Source organism: Prunus mume, unplaced genomic scaffold, assembly GCF_029339155.1.
Source record: "Prunus mume cultivar Tortuosa unplaced genomic scaffold, ASM2933915v1 scaffold18, whole genome shotgun sequence".
In the NCBI taxonomy this organism is placed as follows: Eukaryota; Viridiplantae; Streptophyta; class Magnoliopsida; order Rosales; family Rosaceae; genus Prunus; species Prunus mume.
The window spans coordinates 84,714-109,171 of record NW_028296564.1 but is presented as its reverse complement, the minus strand read 5'-3'; the positions used below and the strand labels follow the sequence as shown (position 1 = coordinate 109,171).

General features: G+C 36.9%; 2 protein-coding genes across 2 annotated transcripts; one reads left to right on the top strand and one right to left on the bottom strand.

Annotated features, from left to right (window-relative positions):
• Positions 1-2,338: 2,338 nt before the first annotated feature.
• Positions 2,339-5,472, top strand: LOC148914348 (uncharacterized). The gene is made up of 8 exons (XM_089043698.1): positions 2,339-2,775; positions 2,964-3,054; positions 3,204-3,349; positions 3,463-3,706; positions 3,929-4,033; positions 4,124-4,306; positions 4,427-4,631; positions 4,806-5,472. The coding sequence occupies exons 1-8, from the start codon at positions 2,339-2,341 to the stop codon at positions 5,312-5,314; spliced, it is 1,920 nt and encodes a 639-aa protein (XP_088899824.1). The 3' UTR covers positions 5,315-5,472.
• Positions 5,473-6,830: 1,358 nt separating this feature from the next.
• Positions 6,831-23,479, bottom strand: LOC103329941 (structural maintenance of chromosomes protein 3). The gene is made up of 30 exons (XM_008232474.3): positions 23,237-23,479; positions 22,457-22,496; positions 22,294-22,369; positions 21,445-21,483; positions 21,255-21,322; positions 21,084-21,155; positions 18,540-18,619; positions 18,355-18,433; positions 18,095-18,212; positions 17,845-18,020; positions 16,724-16,969; positions 16,476-16,597; positions 15,633-15,777; positions 14,435-14,607; positions 14,251-14,350; positions 12,715-12,851; positions 12,373-12,574; positions 11,501-11,588; positions 11,252-11,401; positions 10,951-11,102; positions 10,687-10,878; positions 10,406-10,589; positions 10,248-10,318; positions 10,026-10,177; positions 9,452-9,620; positions 9,208-9,354; positions 8,758-8,853; positions 8,110-8,284; positions 7,345-7,537; positions 6,831-7,106 (listed from the first exon to the last, which is right to left on the bottom strand). Exons 2-29 carry the CDS (start codon positions 22,469-22,471, stop codon positions 7,347-7,349), a joined length of 3,615 nt encoding a protein of 1,204 aa, XP_008230696.2. The 5' UTR covers positions 22,472-22,496; positions 23,237-23,479; the 3' UTR covers positions 6,831-7,106; positions 7,345-7,346.
• Positions 23,480-24,458: the final 979 nt, after the last annotated feature.

The following is a 24,458-nucleotide window of genomic DNA, read 5'->3' as shown; positions in this document are numbered from 1 at the left end:
GTCTTCCTTCGGCAGGGGAGAAAGGGTGTCTGCCTTGGTGCTAGTTGTTTTGAGGCTGGATATGCTTGGTTGATTATGGTGTAAACAATTGCAACACCACCAAATAGACTAGCATATCATTGGACGTATCAACTTGGGAAGAAAGCCCCAACAAGTCACTGACATATCAGAAATTTGTGACAGTGGTGATGAAACGACCAACATTATTCAACTTGAAATTAGAATTAAGAATCAGGCAGCGTTCAAACTTGGTTCCTGCTTCAAGTGGAGAGTCACAAGAATTTACAAGAATCAAGCTTTGAATTGAAGGATTACAGTGGCGTACTAAATTAAAATTTTTGATGCAAATCCAAAATATGAAAAGAGGACACGAATTCATGTAAAAAGAGAAACCTCGTTTAGGATTAGGGTGTACCATGGGTATTTTTGGTAGTTAGATAATGTGTACTTAGTTAATTTTACATTTTGATTAAAATATTAGGGTGTACTTAGACCATATGGTGTACTTTGTTAATTTTAGAGTTCGTTTAGCAGCACTAAAAAATAAAATGTTCAAATCATGAGATAAATTGTAAAATGAGGTAAAATAAGTGATCAACGCATATTAACTACTAAATAGTAAGTGCTTAAACGTTACTATATATCCATACACATAAATATTTGTGGGATCTCAATTGAATCATATATAGTTGGAGATGTATGTACTCTAATCGGGAGGTGATGATGAAAGGGATGTTGTATGAGAACGTGGAATCCCAAACGAGGGTCCATTTCTGTAAGAATCAGGCGATGGAGCTCTACGTAATCCTAAACGAGGAAGGGAGGTAGGTTTTTTCCTGAACGGGTTGTCCGTACGCTTAGCACTCATGTTCACCTTGTCCTCCTCCACCTTTACTGCCTCAAGTTAAAACTCATATCTGTGAAGCCCCGCCATATTTATTAGTATTGGCGCTAATTAAGCGATGAGATTGAGAGCAGTTACTTGTTGGAAGAAACCCGCATACCATATATACACACGACTGCTCATCAATTCTTAGAAAAATACCCTATTTGCAAAGAGTTGAATACTACAAACAATTAGGTGAGGTGAGGTGAGGTGAGGTGTTTACTACGAAGGTTCTATAAAGTCAATGCTACTATTATCCTTTTTATTGAGGGATTCCTCAAATGATTTCTTTCAGGAACACCCTTTAAGGTTCCCAACGATTTTTCAAGAAAATTGAAAATTATGAAGGCATTTAATTGGGACTAACAAAATAGACGAACACGGTGCTTCAAGAAATTGCTATAATAACAACCATCTATATATACAGATATATATATATATAGCATTTTCTTGAATATGAGAACATGACATTGATAAGGACGGTCTATATATACAGGATCTGAGTGTACAAGAGAGCTGATCATACTGTTTTAATAAGAGCAAAGGTTCTTCATCACCCTCTTCCACAAGTTCAGAGAAAACTTATCGAAAGTTCCTAGAAGTTAACACCTTCTATTCATTCATGCTTCCCTTGATCCTTAACTCATGAGCTGCATCTAGTTCAGGTTGCGTTTTTTAGTCGGTTATTTAGTATAATATTGACATATTGGTCGTCAACTGCTTTCTTGTTGACAGAGTTTCTTCTATTATTTAGTTAACGTTCTTTTCGTTGCCCTTTATTTATTTCAAACAACCTCAAATTCTATGAAAATAATTATGTAAGTAGAAATAGAATGTACTTGCCCACTCCTACGGGGACTGAGGAATGTATGGGAGGACCGCAAGTAGCTCCTTCTTACAAGTAAAGCCTTAAATATTAATATCTTTGCTATTTTGGGTCATTCCACTTATAAATTCTTATAAATATACCACCTCATTAGCCAGTGTTACATTTTGTGTAGTTCACGTACTGTTTTACATTAGTTCATCCATTCTGTGAATTCCTTTCTCTAGGCTGATGCTCCCATGATCAATCGTTTTTTTCGTAAGTTCTATTATTTTCAAATAAAAAGGAATGTTGTTATTTACTATAAATTTCTTTTAGAGTTCTGTCAATGCATGAGAAGAAATTAAAGTTGATCTGTTTGAGTGTGTCCAGAACAGCTTTGCTCATCCTGTATCGGTGTTCGCATGGAGATATTTTACATAGGTTCCTCCATTTGGCCTTAAGTTAGTGAATGGAATTCTCACTAGCAATATTTGATTTAAAGGGAGGATGTCTTTTTCTCCCTTTAATAAAACCAGAAATACCTTTCTTCTCCTTCTGTGGTATACCTTGATAACTTTTTTGTTTACATCAGGAAATTCAGTATGTTTACTTCTACAGGTTTAAATAGAGAGATTCCAAGGATGATGACAAATTCATTAGTCCTCTTAGTGGGACTTGTGTGCCTTTGCTGCTGTGCAGAAGGGACAAAAGTAAAAATAAAAGCACAGCACATGAAATACAAGAACCCTAAAGAGAAAATCCATGTTCGCGTAGAGGACCTTCTAGCCCGGATGACACTAAAAGAAAAGCTTGGCCAGATGGCGCAAGTAGACCGTGGAAATATCACAGCCAAGGTCATGAAAGAGTACAATATAGGCAGTGTACTGAGTGGTGGAGAGAGTGTGCCGCGAACGCAGGCTACTGCGCGGGATTGGATAGACATGATTAACAAGTTTCAGAACTGGTCACTTGCAAGCCGGCTTGGAATCCCTATGATATATGGCATTGATGCAGTTCATGGCCACAATAACGTTTACAAGGCCACAATGTTCCCGCATAATGTTGGACTTGGAGCTACCAGGCAAGTGATTCTTTGATGCATCCACACCCAAAACCAATAGAAGGAAAATTAAAAAACATTGATGACAAGTATAATCAAAATGGCTTTGAGAATTGAATCCTTACCTATGTAAATCCTGGCTCATTTTCCCATCCTCCCTCATCGCTTGTGCTAGTAATGATGTTTCGAATTGTATATGACAATTTCAGGGATCCAGAACTTGTGAAGAGAATTGGCGCTGCAACTGCTCTTGAAGTTAGAGCTACTGGCATTCAGTATTCATTTGCACCATGTGTTTCAGTATGATTTCCATTCATTGAACAATTAATTTAGAGAGAAGTTGCAATGGTTTTCTAGTAATTGAAGCATGGAATGGTCTTTATCCCATTCCCAGACTACTTGAAAGAAAAAAAAAATCTTGGAGCTTATTTGATGTATACAATGAATAGGTCTGCAGAGATCCGAGATGGGGTAGATGTTATGAGAGTTTTAGCGAGGATCCGAATATCGTTAAACAAATGACTGATTTCGTAATCGGATTGCAAGGTGAAATTCCAGCTGGTTCACCAAAGGGCGTTCCTTACGTCGGTGGAACGTAAGTAAAACTGATATGTGTGTTTAGATGATGAACTTTTTAATGTCACAAATGTTTTACTCATTCTTACCTTTCTTCTCTCCGTAAAGTTTTTCTTTATGAAATATATGTAGGGATAAGGTAGCGGGCTCTGCAAAACACTATGTGGGTGACGGCGGCACTACCAAGGGCATCAATGAGAATGACACTGTCATTGATTGGCAAGGATTGTTGAACATTCACATGCCTGGTTATCCCGAAGCCATAGCCAAGGGTGTAGCCACTGTCATGGTGTCCTACTCCAGCTGGAACGGAGTGAAGATGCACGCTAACTATGACCTCGTCACCAAATATCTCAAGGACACCCTTAAGTTTAAGGTACAGAGCAACGGTAAAGTTCATTAAAATTCGAAGAGAACTATGGTTAACAAATTTATGCATCGAATTTTGATCACCAAAATGATGTGGCAATGTTTCATTTATCCAAACTTGTCAAGAACACTCTTCAGTTCAAATTGTTGTGAGACTACTATAGAATGAGATTCGATAAATTGACACGAATGAAGCACTAACTACCGTGCTGGTGTTCTTAATTTTCAGGGCATTGTCATCTCTGACTGGCTGGGTGTTGACAAAATAAGCAATCCCCCCTTTACAAATTATTCTAACTCAGTCCTTCTTAGTATTCAAGCTGGTCTAGACATGGTCGGTTGCTATCTTATCAATGCAAAGAAAAAACCTAATAAAAAAGAGAGCACTCTTCTGATACTGGAACTGCATTGTAATGTTTTACAGATCATGCTTCCCTACAATTATATAGACTTCGTCAAGTTTCTAACTGAACATGTGAACAACAAACGTATTCCCATGAGTCGTATCGATGATGCAGTTAGGAGAATTCTGTCAGTCAAGTTCATGATGGGTCTGTTTGAAAAACCCATGTCTAGTTATGAATATATTCCCCGGCTTGGATGCCAGGTTTTGATCACTCACACTGGAGCTTCTAAAAAGAATTTTGTGCTTAGAGTTAGAAAAATGAAACCAATAACATAATTTTATTGAGGTCCTAAAATGAATGTTGTTTATGATCAAATCCAGGAGCACAGAGATTTGGGAAGGGAAGCTGTAAGGAAGTCACTTGTCCTTTTGAAGAATGGCAAAACACCAACTGCACCATTGCTGCCACTCCCTAAAAAGGCCAACAGGATTTTAGTTGCTGGAACTCATGCCAACAATTTGGGCTATCAATGTGGTGGTTGGAGTCTTACTTGGCAGGGAGTTAGTGGCAACAACCACACTGTTGGTATATATATTTACACATCTATATATTTCTGCTCTGTGTCTCTAAATTCTGTTCATGGTTCACTCTCTCATTTGTGTGATACAGAAAGATTGCACGGTGACTTTTTCGGAGTGTGAATAAAGTTTTCAAATACTTTAAAAAAAAAAAAAACTCATGATCCTGTTTTTGAAACAGGAACCACCATCCTAGGTGCCATAGCAAGTGCAGTGAACGAGACCACAGAAATTGTCTTCAGTTTAAATCCTGACCCAAATTTTGTCAAGGCAAACAAGTTTGATTACGCCGTAGTTGCTGTTGGTGAGCTTCCTTACGCTGAGACAAAAGGGGACAGCGTAAATTTGACAATTGCAGAACCAGGTCCAAGCATTATCACCAACGTATGTGGCGCGGTCAAGTGTGTTGTTATTGTAGTATCCGGCCGTCCAGTTGTGATTGAGCCCTACCTTTCGTCGATGGATGCTCTCGTGGCTGCATGGTTGCCTGGAACTGAAGGCCAAGGAGTGGCTGATGTTCTGTATGGTGATTATGGATTCACTGGAAAGCTTCCTAGGACTTGGTTCAGGAGAGTAGATCAGCTCCCTATGAATTTTGGTGAAAAAAATTATGATCCCCTGTTTCCCTTTGGTTTTGGACTTACAACGCAGCCGGTTAATAATGGCGCTAAGCCAGGTCGGGCGAATTAGTAGTGTTATTATATCCTCTCTCTTTCTTGTCTTCTCATTTCATGCCAATAAGCTGGTGGTGATTGGCAGAATGGCTCAGCCATACAATTTTGGAAATTCCTTTCGTTTTGTTTTTTTGGTATTACTTTGTTATTGCTTATTTGCATATCTGGAGTTTTTGCACTCAGGTCTTTCAACTCCCATGACTCCAATGTGTCTTGGTTTTTTGTTTTTTTTTTTATCAAAAGGAAAGAACTTCGTTCAACAGAAAACGAAAACAAGTAGTAATGAAAAGGATGCAAAAATGTGGCCTCGTTAAAATTTTGCCGTTAAAAAAACCCCAACGGAGGAAAGTCAAGGAAAGAGAGTCAGAAATAATTTAAAAGAAAGAATCAGAATCAGACAAAGAATCAGAATCAGACATTTCCATCAAATTGCTCGTACAAACCTTCTGGAATCAAAATGAGAATCATGATGGTTCCCAATGAATTAAAGCTTACTCAAGTCACTAACGTTTAGGGAATTAGATTGAGAGGGAGATGGGTTAATTTGCTTTTATTGCTGGGTGTGGCTATGGCCCAACGGTAACTTCGGTTTGCAGTGGTAGAGGGTTTGGCCATATATTGGCCTTGTGATCAACTTAACGAGTTTTTAGCTCTTAACTCAAGCAGTAGGGTGGCACTAGCTACTAACTAGGGCACCTCATAGAGCTCTCTACTACAAACTAGATACTAGATTTTAATGGAGCTTGCCATCTTCCCGGAAGAATGTCGGGGGCTGGTTGGAGCTAGCAGTACATTTCGTCATGAGCATGGAGGTTTTAGGGTAGTGCTATGGCTTATCCCTTACCCAGTGATCACTATATATCCTCCCTGTCTCATCTGTATGGCCTTTGCTTTGCTTTACTCGGACTCTGAATGCAGGTTTTGCCAAGTTGGCGACAGAAGTATTTCTCATGAAGTTATTAGGGGACGAACTGAGCTTCAATAAGCCACATCTCATTGTGGAGGAACACTCAAGCTACAAAGATTACATACACACCCTTCATTTTCCCCCTCTGCTAACTCTAACCCTCTTTTCCCTCCTTTAGGAATCGATTGGAGTAGAATGATGAATCTATTTCTTCACCTCGTTGTCAAATCTTGGAGAACAGCAGGAAATATGAGATTACGATATATGATTCGATTAAATTCCTGAATAATCAGGACTACTACTTACTTTTTTTTATCAGAGATTCAAACTTTTTGTTTCACTTGATCATTTACCAACTAGGTCAAAATTAATCAGGAACAATTTTTATTAATCGTCATTCACTTATATATATACATACATATATATGCTTGCACAAACGTGCTCAAATGAATTTGCATGATTTATTTTGTGCAGCAACGTACATCTGTAATTCAACGTTTCATATGAGTTGGTTGTGCTAGAATCAGGGACAAAAATAAATAGTGTCCAAACACATTTTACCAACTAGGGTTGTTGAAACATCTTGTAAAGCTTTCCAAGGAGAATGCAAACAAAATCAGAAACATCATGTAAACCTGAATTTCCTTTAGATTATATAATATGTACCAACAACAGAATCCAATTTCTCAGGTTCAAAGTGGCATCCATGGTTTACAAGTATTATGTGCCCATGGTTCATACTTAAAGAGTAATGCAATCTTATACAACAAACGGCAAATGGATAACGCTAGTGGTTCAGCATCTACAGCAGCAAAACCTACTTTGTACAAGATCTGACTCCACTATCAGTGTGTAAATTTAACAAAATGCAAATTGATCCATCGTTCTTTATCGAGCCTTGCTGGAGGGACCCCAAAAAAAAAAAAAATTCAGATCCTGAAACAGGTCATATAAGAATAAAATGACAGACCGGCTGCAAGCCTACTTTACTAAGTGCAAACAATTACAAAAGAACTCAAGGTCTTATTTTCTTGTCTATGTTTTTGTTTTTAAAACTCAGGAATTGTAGCATGTACCCAAAATAACCTAATCAACTTCTTGAAATACCAATGAAATGTACATGCAAAACTTGTCCTAACCTTTACTCTGCATTGTGAGACTGGTCATGCTCGATGAAGTCCAATGCATCTTCCTTCGAGACAACGTTGACACGGCTCACCCTGTTTTTATGTTCAACACCATATATTTTGTCAGAAACTTTCACAAGCTCTGGCCGGAATGTTGTGGTTATAAATTGAGTATTTGCCATGTCTGCCAGGCGCCGGATCATATCTATCAACAGGTAATTAAGGAACTCCTATGACGGTAAAATTTCCAACAACAAAATATAAAAAAGATAAGAAAAGAAGGCACCCATTACCTGCATCGAAAAAAATTAGCATTCTGAATATGGAAAAAGCCAAATATCGTCATATGCAAATGAACAAACACTCACAGAAGACGGTCACAAGGCACCGACAGTTAACAGAAACTGTATTTCAAATTAATCCTGTCATCTAGAACTCAATACACCAAATATCCAATCAAATTACATAGAAGTCTTATATTTTCTTTTTCATACAACCCTCACGAATAAATCATAATTATGAAGACACATGCAAGCAAATAGACAAACTTGCTACCCATAAAGCAATAACCATTTATGCAGATTAATCGTTGGAAAGGAGGTTGACAATTACAACTACAAATGGAGACACACATTGGACCAACATGGAGACACTTCTTGGCTGGCATATGAATGCTTCTGTGGCATATATTATACTTGAATGACAGTGAAAAACAATTTAATATTGTGAGAAAGCAACAAAACACAACAAAGAACAAGAAACCGACATAAAGGATACTTCCAACAGCTGTTCGGTATTGAGGATCCAGTGCTGCGTCTATTTCATCAAAAAGATAAAAGGGAGCAGGATCACATCGCTGGATGGCAAAGATAAGCGTTAGCGCAACAACAGTTTTCTGACCCCCAGACAACTGCTTCATCGACTGAGTTTCCCCTTGTCCGGTAAAAGAAACCTGCCACAAGGAACCAAAAAGGAGCAATTCAAAAAGCATTTACAACCTTCAACTGAAAACATCATAACATCTATTTTGTAAAATTTGACAGTATTGTAAGGCTGGGTTTACTTGCAGTCTCACAAAAGGAGCACATCATTTTTCTAAGTAAATTATCAATAATTCAGCTACAAGTTTTGCTTGCCACTTTTTTTATTTTATTTAATAACTCAGGGAGATATTTTACCCCACTTATCCCCAAAGGCACATGTAGACCCTCAAATCCCACTTATAAATTATTAAATTACAAATTCTACTTGCCCATTCTTTTCTTTTCTTTTCTTTTTTCTAATTTTTGTTTTTTGGATACCTCAGGGAGATCTTTTACCCCACTTTATACCGAGGGCACATCTAAACCCTCAAATCTGAATAGCTTGGACAAACAATAGTGGAGGCATTAGTTTTTAGCAAAGGAAACTGCAGAAAATACGTGCCTTCACTTTTACACCAATATATTTCTCAACTCTTCCCTCTAAATCCGCTTCACGTGGTCCATCCTCATCCTGATCATCATCACCTTGGTGACCATCCTGTGGATACAATACACATATTCAAGTAAAATCATATGAATCTTATCTAAGCATTTAAAATAAATAACTTTCAAGAAGACGATACCTAGATACTCAATCTAGTTATGCCTCTCCTCTTTTGATGAAAATTAATAGAATGGGAAACGTTTATTATGTTCTTGTTAACGGAAACCAAAAATAATTTTCTAAAAGAACACTTAGATGGGTCTGAGTGTCAAACATCTCAGGCCACTCATCTAACAGCTATATAAATAATATATTCCTTCAGCAGATGCTGAACCAATAAACACAAAGCATCAAGCTAAGTCCACACATCTTATGATTAACTATAAAGAATCCAGTCCAACACTAAACCTTTTTCTTCATCATAACAAGGTAACCATGGCCACCTTGCACAAGTTCTGAGAAAACTTCTCGAAAGTGCCTAGCAACACCTTTAAAAGTACGTTCTATTGATTCATCCTTCCTTTGATCCAAAACCTGTATAAGTTCTCCAATTTTCTGCAAAATTCGAAGAAGTCATGTCAAAATAACCAAATCTTAGCCAACCATTTAATGAAAACACCAACTCAATACAACAGATCTCACAGCTTGATACCTCATCACCCGCATCCAGCTCAGCTTGCCTTTTCTGGAGTTCTTCTCGTTGTTCTGTAAAATTTACATATTGATCAAGTGCTTTCTTGTTGACATGACTAAATTGTTGCAGCTGCTCATTGCATCTGTGCAGCATTTTATGCAATTCTTTGATACTCCTTCGCTTATACCTACCATTTTCCAGTAGAAGAGAACAAATAAATACCAACCTACCCGACTGTTACATCTTGACGTAAGAAGGAAAAAAAAAAAAAAAAGAACCTAGCCAACATCATGCATCAATTATGAACTTTCATAATAGAGGTTGAGTTACAGATTAATAGCCAAAAGGATCCAAACATAACAGCTCTGGCTCAAGTAACAGGTGGTGGAAATAGTTTTTTAGGTTCAAATCTTGGCAGAAGTGGTAAAAAAATCTAAAGGGTGCAAATGGTATCAACAAATAACAAAACCACAAAATACCCAAATAGATTTATGAGAATTTGGAGACCTGAACAAATTCCAGATAGTGTGTGCATAAAATATTAATATTAATTGTTAGGTAAAATAATTCAAAGTATGGACAGAAGCAATACGTTTCAAAAGCATCTGAAGACAATGGACCCAATTCCCTGATTTTCTTTGAGTATTCTTCTTGTTTAGCAAGAAACATATTTCTTTTACTCAAAAGTTGCTCTAGCTCTTTGGCTTCATCCTGAAGAGTCCTCTCATAGTTGTCTTCCAAATTCTGCGTTCACAAGTGATCGTCTTAGCAGCAGCAACATGCATTTAGAATCTAACAATATAATCACTTTTACCTTTAACTTAGTCTTTTCATCTTTGATCCTCCTGAGTTGCTTTGACTGGCCATCTATGCTTTCAGAAACTCCTGATGAACAAAACTGTATTAAAAAAACAGGAGCAAAACTTAAAATTTCAAAACTGGAAATTCAAAACAGCAGATCAACGCCCTCACTTCTGAGCTGCTCTGTTAAATCTTCAACCAACAATCTAGCATCATTCAGTTCCTGACTCTTAATTTCAGCTTCACCATGCAAATTGTCAGTCTCCATGGTAGAGATTATGGCCTCTAGTTCTTGCTTACGCCTCTTAAGGTTTGTGGTTAAATTAGTCTCAAGCTCTGCCTTTCTTGACTCAGTCTATGAGATGCAAATGAAGAGAGTAGAATAAAATATTCAGATCAGAACACGGATACAGTGGAATACTCTAAAAATCAATTAACTATATTTCACTAACCTCAATACGATCTGTCTTGCATGAAATAAGCTTCTCTTTAAGATCTGCTATTTCAGGGTTTAATCTTGAGAGAAGATCCTTCTCCACTGGAGTTAAATGATCAATGAGATCTGTGCCCATTTCAGCCCTCTTCATGGCCATACTGGCTCTAAGCTGATCAATTTGACTCCGCACATCAGCAAGTGATTTTTCCTACAATCAAGAGAGAAGAATATAAGCTCCCCTAGGCACCGCAGGTGATGTCATCTCAAATATCAAAATTACCTTATTCCCAAGAGCTTTAGAAATCAAAATTTTCTGCTTATCAGCATTGGCAATGTCCTGCTTAAGCTGTTCTAGTTCTGATTTGTCGTGGGCTCGCTTAGCATCAATTTTCTGCTGTTCAGTTACGAGATCTGTAATTTTCTGGTCTATCTGTGAGGTAAATTTAGTAAAAACAAGGACTTCTTTTTGTAGGAAACATAAAGATTAGATTACTAAGAAAGAAATGAGAAGTAAATTAGAAGGCTAGAATGGAAAAATTTACTGCTTTGCATACATATTAAATAATTTTTCAAAAGGATATCTTGAAGCATAAATCTAATTTTCTCCAGTTCTTCTTCCTTCATGTTGATAGATTTTGTGTTCTGTATGATTGTACACATAAACTTCAATTTTGAACGTCTATGGTCATAAAACCCTCCTGTCATACCACCCTTCTTGCTGACTTGATCACCTGTTAGAGAATAAGTGGTGATTTGTCAAGATTTATAACTAATAATTACAATATTGTGCAACAGATAATGCAGAGAGAATCTGTAGCTCTATCTTAAACCTTCCAAAGTAATGCAGTCTAGACCATCGGTACGAGCAACCTTTGTAGCCACATCCAGATCTCGACAAACAACTGTTCTTGCAAATACCTAAGAGAGATAAGAACATATTATGATGAAAGGTCATTCTTAACATTGTTAGAAGTATTACCACTAATTGTAACATTGAAACAGATATAGTAAGCCATCATGCCTAGCATAATCTTAAGGTGAACCCACTTCAGAAGGTATTGAAATCCAACTTTAAACCTTTCATCTATGTAAAGCATGATACTGATTCACCAAAAGTGAGACCACATTCCAAAAATCTAGGTTCAATGTAGAAAGCATAAAAACAAGAGCAATAACCACTAATTGTTTTGCAGTTAAATATCTAGGTTTCACATTGAATATCTGACTTTCCTGGTACATGAACCCAAACAAGTCAATAAATATAAGTTATTTCATATGTCTAAATCCCAAGTTTATTTTCTCCACCCAAATGCACCAGTACTGTTATGCGGTTAAATAATTACACGCTTTTAGTCGTCTCTTTTAATGGTTCAGTGTCAGAAATATAGGTAGCAGAGGTAGTTACTTAAGAGTTCATAGATACACTACATTTTAAAATGTATAATAGGTTCCTTTTGGCCCCCTTTTGTTGAGTAGCACAGCTGTTTCACTTGATTAAAAATATACTAAACAATAGAGGAACAACACAATAAACAAAGATCCACCCTTGAAGCAGAATGCAAAATTTGTGGTTCTACAACCAAGGATTTAACCACATAACTTCTAACAAACACACATCTCAACTACCAAAATGATATCACCAACCAGACATGGACCCAACACTAACCAATGATTTTACAAGATAATTCAGGTCGAAGCTAACCTGGGCAAATGCTGGGTTATAGTTTGGAGCAAACTTTAACTTCTTTAACAGAGGAACCACATCTGAATTCTGTGGATAAATTACCCGTGGAGCCTTCACCCTATTTAGGGGGATAAACGTAACTCGTCCACCCTTCAATGAATTAAGGTGCCTAATTATCTGTGTTGATATTTCATCATTTTCAACCACAACGTGAAACAAGCTGTTCAGAAAGAACAGAAATCAATAAGAGAACAACTGGAAGGCAACGAGGAAGGCAATAGCTAACAGATCATAACACCATTCAGTAATATGGCAACAGCTAAGAGAATGGGGATAGAACGCTTATGAAACTTTGAGCACCTGTTCCCAGCAGTTACTTCAACAGCAGTAAAAAACTTTTCATCGCAATCAAGCAACTCAATAATTGGGCCAAATACCCCAGGAATTTTATACTCTCTGCAAATCTTACGAACAGAATTTAGCCCTCTCCTGACATCCTGAAAGTATTACACACGATGGCAGAAGGGAAAAGTGAAATGTTAGATATAGTACTTCATCCAACTATTTATACAGTGAAAAGAGATAAGAAGAAGCTCTCATAATTTCAAGATGCACCAATAAAAAGATATAATCATGATGTAATACACAATCACAACACAATGAACAAAACAAGTTGAATCATAAAGCAGATCAACATTCTTTTGGCACTGTTTAACATAGAAAAACAACTCAAGATTCTTTTGTGCACTTTCACACAAAATAAACTTTAAGCCTGAAGATAACTAAATCTCATGGATCCATGAGGTTCAGAAACAGTTCTGCATCATATCCCAATTTTAACTATAATGAAGGGTCAGCTAGGAATATTGATGCTCTAATAATTAGACTATGTATTATGTTCGCAACTTCATCCAGGAACCAAAATAGTTATTCGTAAATCAGAGTAAATATTTACTTTTCCAATTAATCCCTTGGTTGACCCCGATATGATTTTTTCTACTTGTTAATATTATTCATTATTTTATGCATTCTAGTCTATCAGCACCACTTCAATAGTCTCGAGCTGTAATTAAGATAATGAGGAGGAGGTAAACGGGGAAGAATGACATTCTTCACATCATTATAGACTTCACTCTAAACACACATTGTCATTTTCTTTTCATTAATAGAATTTTGTTTACTCTCAGAAGAAATCATGTCTAGCACAGTGGATGATGTGGGAATTTCTCAATGTAAAGGCATGTTGCCTTGCCCCTTAGCTTAGGAACTATACTGCCTCTTTGACTCATTTTATTCAACACCTTTGCCCCCATCCCTTAAGGAAAACTCAAAAAGATATGGAGAAAAAAATTGCTTAGTGGGATTTGGAATGAGACTTCTGTTGTCTTGTGATCCCCCAGAAGATGATATGAAAATATCCTAGTTAGAAGATAATTTTTTTAAGGGTTTATGTTTAAACATCTATTGGCGCTTTGAATTTTTTAATTCTTTTAACTTTCATACACATGCTATGCTTAATTACAGTATACGTTGAAAATCTTATGCTATGCTTAGCTCACTTCTCCCATTTCTTCAAAACCACATTACATTTAAATCAACATCTGCACCTCGCCCTTTCTTCCTTACAACTTTATAAGTAGTTATTTGCGCTCTCTCGTTACAACTTAGAACTCAGAAGGGAGCCACAATAAAAATTTGCCAAAAGCCATCAACATCATACTGTTCGTCAGCAAACAGCACACATAAACAAATATAGAAAAGTTATGCTCTGGACATACCATCCATGACATGTGTATCAAAAGACACACTTTCAGAATTACTGTTACTTGGGCTCATATATCAACAAGACAACCATGTTTAGCACACCGGAAGTTACAAAAGGTCAAGATTACTCACACCAGGAGTCGCATGATCCAGGCTCTTTTCAGCCTTCTCAACTTCGGTTCTCAGCTTCTCAATTTCAGCAGAAAGTTCAGTTTCATTCCTCCACAGGGACCTAAGACGAGAAGCAAAGAAAAACAATCATATTGGAATGACTATGACAAATTCATCTCAAATATTAAATACAAAAGACTCATACTTGCGCTCATCCTGCAACTTGTCCCTCTGTGACTTATGATGATTGAACCCTGCATGTGACTGAGAGATGAGAGATTCAAAAGTAGCAATCTCTCTTCTTCGAGACTCAATGTAGGCATCCCGCTCGCTCAACTCAGTATTAAGCCGTTTAATTTCATCCTGAAGTTTTTGCTCCTGGAACATATAAGAGTGAGAAATAAATTAAGTAGAAATTAGGTAAAAATAATACAGTATGCAATTTAGAATAGTTTATAAATGCTGCAAATAAAGCAAAGCAACTAGAAACTTAAGCACAAGGACATCAGATGTGGAAGGAGGAATGTCAAGTCACATTCCAAATCAGCAAAGTGAACCAGAAGCCACGAGGCTAAACACCCAAACAAAGCAGTCTAAACAAAGCAGAACAACAAATGATACAAGAAAACTCCCAGGCAACCATCAAACCACACAAACAACATCACAGATAAGAAACACAAAAGCAAATCGGAAAAGATTAACTAAAAGTCTAAAACACAACTGCCAAAGTTCGCTGGCCTATGAAACATTTTGGCTTCCGCTAGGTGGTAATCCACATGCAGTTAATTTCCAGGATCTGGTTGTGGTGAAAATTGAGAAGAGGTTGAAACGTTAGACAACAGTGTTTCGGTCTAGAGAAGGGTGGTTTTGATTTAACCAGTCTTAAGCAATGTGCCAATTACCTTTCTCTTTTCGGATTCCCAGCAAAGGTGCTAAGAAATTGGATAATAAAGGCTTTTCGTAGGAAGGTTTTGGTGAACAGAGCAAGGAGCATTTGGTTAAATGGGATATGGGTTCATATTCTCAAGAGAATAGTGGATCTGGGGTAGGCAACCTGGTGGTTTCAAATGCGTCTTATTCCAAAAAAAAGTTTTGAGAAATGACGGTCAATTCAAAGTGAAACATTCGAATCCAAGAAAAGAGGATATTAATTAAATCCTTATACATAAGAATCTAAAAAAAATATGAACAATTTAAAAAAGAAATCCTCAGCTGGAAGGTGTTTTTAATTCAGAATCATCTGAGAGGAATTTTTACAATAGCCAGGAATAGAATGCATACAGTTCTATTTCTAGTAGTTGGAATTAAACAAGACATACTAAAGTGCCAGATGGAGTACTCGAACTACACCCCTGACATGACATTTAAGGTGCATTATATACTTAAAAAAGAAGCCAGCATACCTGTGCCAAATTTGAAGAAAGAACTCGCTCGAGATCATCAATTTCCTTTTGGAGCCATTTGTCACGAGCAGCTTTACTTGAAAACTGGGTGGCACGACCTTGTTTTTGATAAAGTATGCTAAGCTGCTTCTCACGTTCCATTATTCTATATGCCAAAAGAACCAATTGTGAGATAATATTCTAGCACCTCCGCCAAAGACTCCTCATATGGTCCGAACATATTCCAGTATTTGGACAGACTTGCTTTACAATTTATCTAAAAACTCATGGCATCTAGGTCTTTGCCTTGATTAATCGCAGTGTCGGTCCAATCGGATATGTAATACACTCTACTTTTGATTTGATCGAAAGAGTTTTACCAATTCCAACATTAATTTGAAATTTAATATATCGAAAATATACTTACGAAGTTGTTCCAATTTATTGATCGATACTAACCTTAGATTCTTGCCCTAGAAGAAGGAAATCCTGAGAAATGAATTTCCAAGGACTATGAAACAAATCTCACTGACAATCCTAGAATCAGACCCACTATACTGCAAACCAACCTTACTTTTGAATAACAAAGTACCACAATAAATCCTGCTTGACAGGAAATCTCCACCACCAGTAACCTAAAACAGCCCTATTCCTAAGAAATACGTTCCAATTGCTAATCGCCTTTATAGTTTAAAATTTTCCACTAGACTAACTACTCCGGAGTAGAAAGACTAGATGAACAAATGAACTTCTTTGTACAACCTACACATGAATATTTTTTGAGAACTATTGAAGTGGGATGAAACAGAACCATAACGCACTACTATGTTGATTTTCCTAGTATCTAATATACCATATACATACCCTTTTGTGATCTCCTTTTCCTTCATGACTTGATCCTCATACAGAGGATTCATTTTCTCAAGCTCATCCATTGAATCCTGAATTTCTTTCTGCAGAGTCTGCAACTGTCTTACAGCATCTCCCTGCAAACATGTAAATGCAGCATTCATGTCTGTCATATCACTGGAAACACACCCAAAAAAAAAAAAAAGGCACAAAAAAACAAAAAAGAAAACACCCCTCTGCAGAGGGCATAATTTGAATATTACTTTGGCTCCGAAGTTTCCAGATATCTTCTCCTGCAAATCTTTCACATCAAGCTCAAGCTCTGTATGCTTCTTTATTGCTTCTGTTCTTTGTTTTTCTATTGCTTCTTTCTCTTTAGATAAAGCTTGAAGCTCTTTAGTCAGATCCTTCATAATCTTGTCCAAGTCCTTGGACTTTTCATGGGCATCCAGCACACTATTATACATCTTCGTTGACGTTTCAGAAACCTTGTTTCGAGCATCTTCTACCTGAATCAAGGCAAAATGTATATAGGTTTAGGCATAAAGGTCAGCGTTGTGCATGCGTCTTAGCACACAGGGAGAAATTTTGGACCCGAGATATATATGTACAGTTTATATTGAGGCACTTTCATTCAAATTACTTTATTACCATAAAACTGGAGCTTTTTTCCCTTTTTTATTTATTATTCAAACTTCCTAAGCAGAATAACTATCAAAACGCCATTGCCCAACTCTAAAAGATGTAGAGTGAGAATTGTCATTGAGAAGCACAAACACCGCAGAGATAACCACTTGTGATTCAGACAAGCACTGAACATCAAACATATCCGCAGTTGCAAAATGCATAAATTTGTTTAGAAGAATAAAACTGTACAAAGGGTGCGAGTGAATGTAATAGTTGTGGACAATCAGTAAATAAATACTTGTATGTTTACCATAACTTGAAGAGTACCATCTTTATTTTTTTCACTAGAAACGTAGAATATATTAAAAACCCCAGCGGGGCAAAGAAGAGGATGGTAAACATACTAACGTTTGATCATATATATTTTCATCCACATTACAACTTATAAATATACAGTCATTCCACTATGTAAACTATAGTCCTTCCAATCTTTCTTGTAAACAGGACTCAACGTGCATTTATCTCCCCATACAACAATAACAAGAAACAAGCACAAAAAAGAGTGAGGGCCTTGATCACCTTTTTCTTCTATTCTACTATCGATGCATGAAATCGCATTCAATTCCATATGCTACCCAATTATGATCCACAAACAGAGTTTACAATAATAAACAAAAGAAAAAAACACTTATCAAATGCAATTTAAACAAAAGTGATGCAAATCTTTTATATGGCCTGGTGTCTAACACTTACTAACCTCTGCCAGTTTTTGGCGAGCATCCTGAAGTTCCTTGTCATAAATAGTGTATTCCAAAGATTTTCGCTGCTTGTCAAGTTGCTGATACTTTCTCAGTTCCTCTTTCTCTTCATCCAATTCCTTTAATCTCTCGTCCAAGTACTGAACAACTTGAATTATCTGCCTTCTTTTGTTTCCTGATTACCAAAGTAAAAAAGTTGTAAGAAAACAAGTATAATAAACATAAACAACCAATCCTTTAAGGACTTGCCAGTTTCCTGCATAATTTTCAAACTTTCTCGACGTCTCTCCTCATACACCCGAGTGCCACCAATTTCCTTCAGTAAATCCAGCCGTTCAGAGTCTTTCATCAGTGTCAATGATGCTATCTATGAAACCGTCCACAAAATGTCAAAACAAAAAAACAACAAAAAAGTCAATCCTCAAGCATACTATTACTAAAACAATAGCAATGAAGTTTTTTTTTCCCAGGTAATAACAATGATGTCCAAACAACTAGAAAAATTGTACCTTTCCTTGCTGCACAACATAATAAGGATTGGAGCGAGAGAACCCAGCACTTTCCAGCAAATTCATGACCTCGGTTTTCCTGAAATGAGGGTTATATTCCATAACAGAAACCATAGAAAAGGGTTAATTAATCAAAATACGTAATAGACAGCATTCAGTATTTTCGCATAAATATATACACTCACGTGATGTGTTTTCCATCCAAGAAATACTCATCCTTCTTCAAACCAATGGTTCTTCGCAAACGCACTTCCTCCTTATCAACCTACCAAGAAGTGTTGCAAAAGTGAAAATAAGTATAACCCATATAAGAAATTAATCCAAATGCCTCAATTGGTGTTAAATACGTGGAGAAGTAAGCTGGAACCGTGCAAAAAAATCATAGTCAATACAAGCAAGCATGCAAGATCTGTGTGTGTGTGTGTGTGTGAGTGTGTGTGTGTGTGTGTGTATGTGTGTGTGGCCTCAATTGGTGTTAAATACGTGGAGAAGTAAGCTGTAACTGTGCAAAAAAATGATAGTCAATACAAGCAAGCATGCAAGATCCGTGTGTGTGTGTGTGTGTGTGTGTGTGTACTGGGACACACATAAAACAGCAACAGAAACAGAGGTCATTTGAAAACCGTAAAAGTTGGACCTAAAACCAATTGGAAACTATGGAGAGGCTCATCAATTTAAAGATCAAGATGCAAAGCTTAGAATGCCCGAGGTGGGAATTTAATATTCTTAACACTCCCCTCGAGTGTGGACAAATAAGCCAAACAAGTGGTTTAATTACATGGCCACCTTTGTTTGGGAAACAAAACTTTCATTAAATATAACAAAGACACAAAAATAGTGAACAAGGACTCCACTGCTAAAACAAAAATTAAACACGGAACCAACACATCAAAACTACACTAAGAGAGAAACACAGTCATAAGAAGAAACAGAAGAAAAAAAAAACAAACAAAACAAACAAAAAAATTAGGCGTGCACTATTCAAAGCCATACTTTTACATCGACCACCTAAATCGAACCTCACATTGGTTCTCCATAAGGTCCCCTGCTTAAATCCCTTTCTCCCCCAGGTACAATGATCTTATAATAGGACCCACTAAGAAAATAAAATAAAATCATTTCCTCCCAAAATTTAAAAAAAATGGCCAAATAGTCCAGATAGTCACAAAGGTGGCAGAACACACATGGTCCGTGTATTAAATGCTGTCACAAACAAACTTCATCCTCACTTTTTGTTTTCCTTTTCCACAGAAAAAAAAAATATTACTTAAATAGGAACTTTCTAAAAAACGGAAGCCCTCCAATTAGAAAAAGTTGCAAAAGACAGTTTCCCAAAATTCTGTAGAGACCAAAGCACCCAATAAAATAACTGAAATAGAAAATAATATTAAAAAATAAATGTTGTCACAGTTTTAAGATGTTTGCGTTTTGGTCGTTTGGTTGGAAGGACAATGGAGGACTTTTCACGGCTTTAAGGCTGAGGACCTACAGATGTCTGGGATCGATTTCGTTTTGCCCATGCAGCATGACACGTTTTGCCAAGAAATACCACTACTTGTTTTGGCATTACTTCACTTTCAACATGAGTCATATATTGCTAATCCAAAGATTGCTATGTATTTTAACTGCCAATACCAAAAGTTAAACCAAAAATTAACAGCCCTAATTTGACATACAGTTAAAAAGAAAAATCAAGCAGTTAAACAAATAATAATTCTATATATCCTTTTCCAAAAAACCTTGCTGACATAGGCATGTTATGACTTGCCTAGGGCACGGGATTGTTCACACAAGTCACGAACATGCCAAAAGAAAATATAGAAAGAAAACCGGTCATTGAATCCACCTAGACCTGGGACTACATTCTTCTTTCTTGCCTTTTCACCTCAACTAACTGGTGCAATCTTTCCCCAATTTACCGATAGAAAAGAAAGTAATAAGCATGACTAGATTAGACTAATGAAAGCAAACCAAGGTTTTCGTTCCTTACACAAGTATGCTAAACTATTACAGATAAGATTTAATATCTTGGAAAAATCTTTCTCAAAGATAGAGACATAGTATCCCTTACATCCCTAAACCTTGATAAAATCAAGGCTTTATCCACATAATAGCATCAACCAAGACTGAATCCACCTAGCAGAGACCGAAGAGTAAACCCTAGTCACTTTGTCGCTCCAAAATCTTTTGGAAAACATGAAAACATGATTTATATTTAAAGAAAAACCATTTGCTGCAAGTGCAAGCACATTATGGTCCTCCTATCATGAGCATCTACACAACCCATGCAACAAGGGGAAGAAAAACATGATTTGGCATCACAGAAGCACATCTACCCCACACAAAAAAATATGTCATAAGACTCAACTAACTCTGAAAGTGATGTATGTTTGGTTGAATGACCATAAGCCACACTAGAGGGTAGCATCTCTCTGTAAAGTTCCTATTTCCACAAGGCAAAAGACAAACGCATACATGTAGAGGGCAAGAAGTAGAGGGATGCAGGGAAGGAAGAGGGAGAAGGAGGGGTTGGGGGGTGAGAGGAAACTGCAATTCTTCTCAGGAAATAAACATCAAGCTCATGAAATGTTGCGAGGAAAAAAAGGGCAAAAGGGGGAACCCCTACCACAAGCGAAAAACAAAAGTATTTGGTATGAAACATAATTTTATGACTAGGGAAAAATAAGTTAACAGAAACAGACTTTAAAGATGCAATCAAAAAATATTACCGGGATTCGATTGTCAGCATTATCAAAGACAATCTCCACAAACGCAGATAATACTTGGTGACCTGCCCCTTCCTGTTCAATCATGGCATATATTGCAACAAAAATTGTTCATTAAGCAAATGATTGAACACAATAGCTTCCCAAAAAAAAAAAGCATTTAGAGAGACATACATGGAGTAGAGCATGTCTATCCTCGCTCCGAAGGTTTTGGAAAAGGTCACTTAGTACAAACCGAATTGCTACAAAAAGAAAATGTTTCGAATCCAACAAAATGTCAAAGAACAAATGTTAACAGCTCCAGACAAAACTATCAACCAAAGGATAAAACAACTGCAACAATCATTCAGTACTTGCTACTTACCATGGAAGAAATTCGTCTTTCCCGACCCATTGGCACCAACTGCAGTAAACATCGTTGAAATATATATGGAATTTTATTAGCGAACATAATAGAGCACACCGTTACAAAAGAAGCAAAGTCAGATACAGAAATATCATTGACTTTATTTCAGTGAAGAAAATCTACTTATAGACATACTTTTAGAAGAAGAAATGGAAAGGTAAAAAATGAATGAACTATACAAATTAAAATTTGCAGTATGATCTCTCGATACAAATAAGATTTGCCCACACACCACACAAGACTCCCAGTAAGGAGAATTGAACCTCTGGTCTGATATTGCTTTATTTCATAAGTTAAAAAAAAAACCCATAATACATGACAAAATAAGGTTACTGTTTGAAATAAAACCAAATAAATAATGTGTAAAAGAAGACTTCAAACAGAGAATGGGAATGGTTGAATGAAGGAGAGGGGTAGCTTCTATTATGCAATTGAGCCATTCAAACCAAAAAAAGTGATGTAGAAGTAACAAGATGTCAAACTAGATATTCCAACTTACACCCATTGTTTAACATCACAAAATTTAAGAACCTAGATAAGATACTTAAGCACATCTTCATATAATGTCCATCACTATACTAACCAAACAAATGGAAATATGGCAAATCATTGACTTGTAATTCGATACTTTAAACCGTTTTAATTGCATTGTTCTATCCATCTTACAAAGAGTATTCCAATCATCTATATAAAAAGAGAATATGATAAGCTTTTTTAACATACAAATTTCGCAAACAAAGAGAACACTACCAGTAGAAATTCAAAACAAAAACCATCAGAAGCAATTGCATGGAAAGAAATCAGTACCAACACAATTAACTTTTGGGCTGAAGGCCTCAGTAGCAACTTGTTCTCTGTAGCTCTTAAATCCTTCAATTATAACCTAATTCCAGAGCCCCAAATATCAATAAAATATTAGATAAAGCTCTAAAAGCAAGGTAAAAGCACTCCACCTATGACCAAAACTCACCTGCTTTATATACATGTTGAAATGACCAGCTCACCAACCTCTGTGAGAAAATGTAAAAGAAAAGCTATCAGAGACTGCCATATACTAATAAGGGCATTTGGTTGCCAGGATTGGACAACTCCAGGATTCCCCTCTGGCCACAGACCAGAATATTAATGAACCTAAAGCAATCATTACTGGAAACTAGAATCAATAGGGGATGTTATTGCATTCAAAAGACAGACGCACCCACGCACACACGCACAAACATGCATACACTTAAAACTGCTATCCAAATTAGAAAGCCTAAGTTAGAGGCTTCATAATTAGCATTGTGGAAGTACTTGTACCGCAATCTAGAAGTAATTGCTTCAAAATTGGGAATTATCAATTCAAACCCAAAAGGGCCAAACAATGCTCAGTGGAAGTAGTTTGCCACTATCCCAAATAATTTTGCTCAAAAAGTTCAGATCCACGAGAAGACAGAAATGAGCTAGCTCGTATGCTCAAAACAACAAGAGCATTTCAATAGGGCTAAAGCACAAACATCTTGGGTCGAACCTCTATGCATATCAAATTTTGTCTTCGAGTGAAAATAGGGAGGGAGAAGAGACAAATGAGTTCTCTTTGAACTCGAACCCTAGCTATCCCCTAACTGTATATGCACCCTATGAAATTAAATTAGCTTCAATAACGAAAAACAAAAAGATAATCAAAGCTCAGAGTTAGTTCTAGGGTTTCAAACTATATTGCTTCTGAATTCAAGGCAAACATTGGAGAAGAAAGAGCGACTGGACTTACCAGTCAGAGCTGCCAATTCAATTCATGAGCTTCACAGAGAGTTGCAGAGTAGAGTGAAGTGAAGAAGCAGAGGATGACCGCAAGTCCTTTGCCCTAGGCGGGGTGCACAGGTTAAACAGCGTGCGCTCACCGGTGACTTGTAGCACAGATCGACGGCAAGTGAAAGGCGGCAAAAATGAAATGGAAATTTTTTTGGAGTAATTTTCGTTGCGAAGTAGGAAAATCGAAAATGACATGTTAGTTGTAGGCTATGGCGCTTTTTGTTTATTTCTTTTTCCTTTTTTTAAGGGAAATTCTATATGAACCATTATTTGCTTTTTGCATCTCATAATCTCTTTACACCCCACTGTATTTTAATAAAATTTCAAATTACTCACTATATCCCATTTTTCTTCCTAAATTGCCCTCATGAACCCCATTCCCTAACTTACTATGTAAACCCCATCCCATATCATATACCACCCATCGAAAACCCCCTTCTTTTTCAGACACACCCCATCTGATATCAAACCCAACCCCATCCCATACCAAGCCCCATCCCATTGAAAATTCCCTTCTCTTGCAGACACACCCCATCAGACTTACAACAAGCTCCACTACACACCATATCCCCTCTGAAACAGAGTCATCGCACAACTCATCTCTGCAATCCCCATCGCACAACTCATTTCTGCAATCCCCATCGTACAACTCATTTCTGCAAACAGAGCCATCACACCCCACAGCCAACCCCAAATGCCTCACCCCGTCGCAAATCACCATCGCCTCAGCCATCGCAAACATCCATCACCAATCTGTCAAGTTTTCACAAATTCTTCTAAGAACCAAGGTTTGATTTCAATTTTGATTTCTATATTTACGTTTCTAAGTGTTGATTAAGCCTAGGTTTGATTTCACTTTTGAAAAGCCAAAGTCTGATTTTAATTATTGATTTCAACTTCGTGGGTGTATGGTTCGAACCTGGTTTTACGAAACTGGATTTTCGTTTCTATGGATTACCACCGAAATGGTTACATTGCTTCAGTGGTAGTCCACCGAATTTCAACTTGAAATTAATTTTACTTTCGGTGGGTTACCACCGAAATCGTTACCTTGTTTTAGTGGTAGTCCACCGAATTTGTTTCCATTTTTTAGGAGATGCCCACCAAATGTATTTCGGTTTTTTAATGGTACTCCATCGAATATGTTTTCTTTTTTCAGTGATAGTCCACAGAATTTGTTT

Excerpts from the sequence above, each read along its gene's own strand:
- LOC148914348 (XM_089043698.1), top strand. The coding sequence starts at position 2,339 with ATGACAAATTCATTAGTCCTCTTAGTGGGACTTGTGTGCCTTTGCTGC. Across the intron at positions 3,707-3,928 it reads AGGACACCCTTAAGTTTAAG|GGCATTGTCATCTCTGACTG; the intron begins GTACAGAGCAAC and ends CTTAATTTTCAG. Across the intron at positions 4,632-4,805 it reads TGGCAACAACCACACTGTTG|GAACCACCATCCTAGGTGCC; the intron begins GTATATATATTT and ends TTTTTGAAACAG.
- LOC103329941 (XM_008232474.3), bottom strand. Across the intron at positions 12,852-14,250 it reads TGGATCATGCGACTCCTGGT|GATGTCAGGAGAGGGCTAAA; the intron begins GTGAGTAATCTT and ends TAATACTTTCAG. Across the intron at positions 12,575-12,714 it reads GAAGTAACTGCTGGGAACAG|CTTGTTTCACGTTGTGGTTG; the intron begins GTGCTCAAAGTT and ends CTTTCTGAACAG.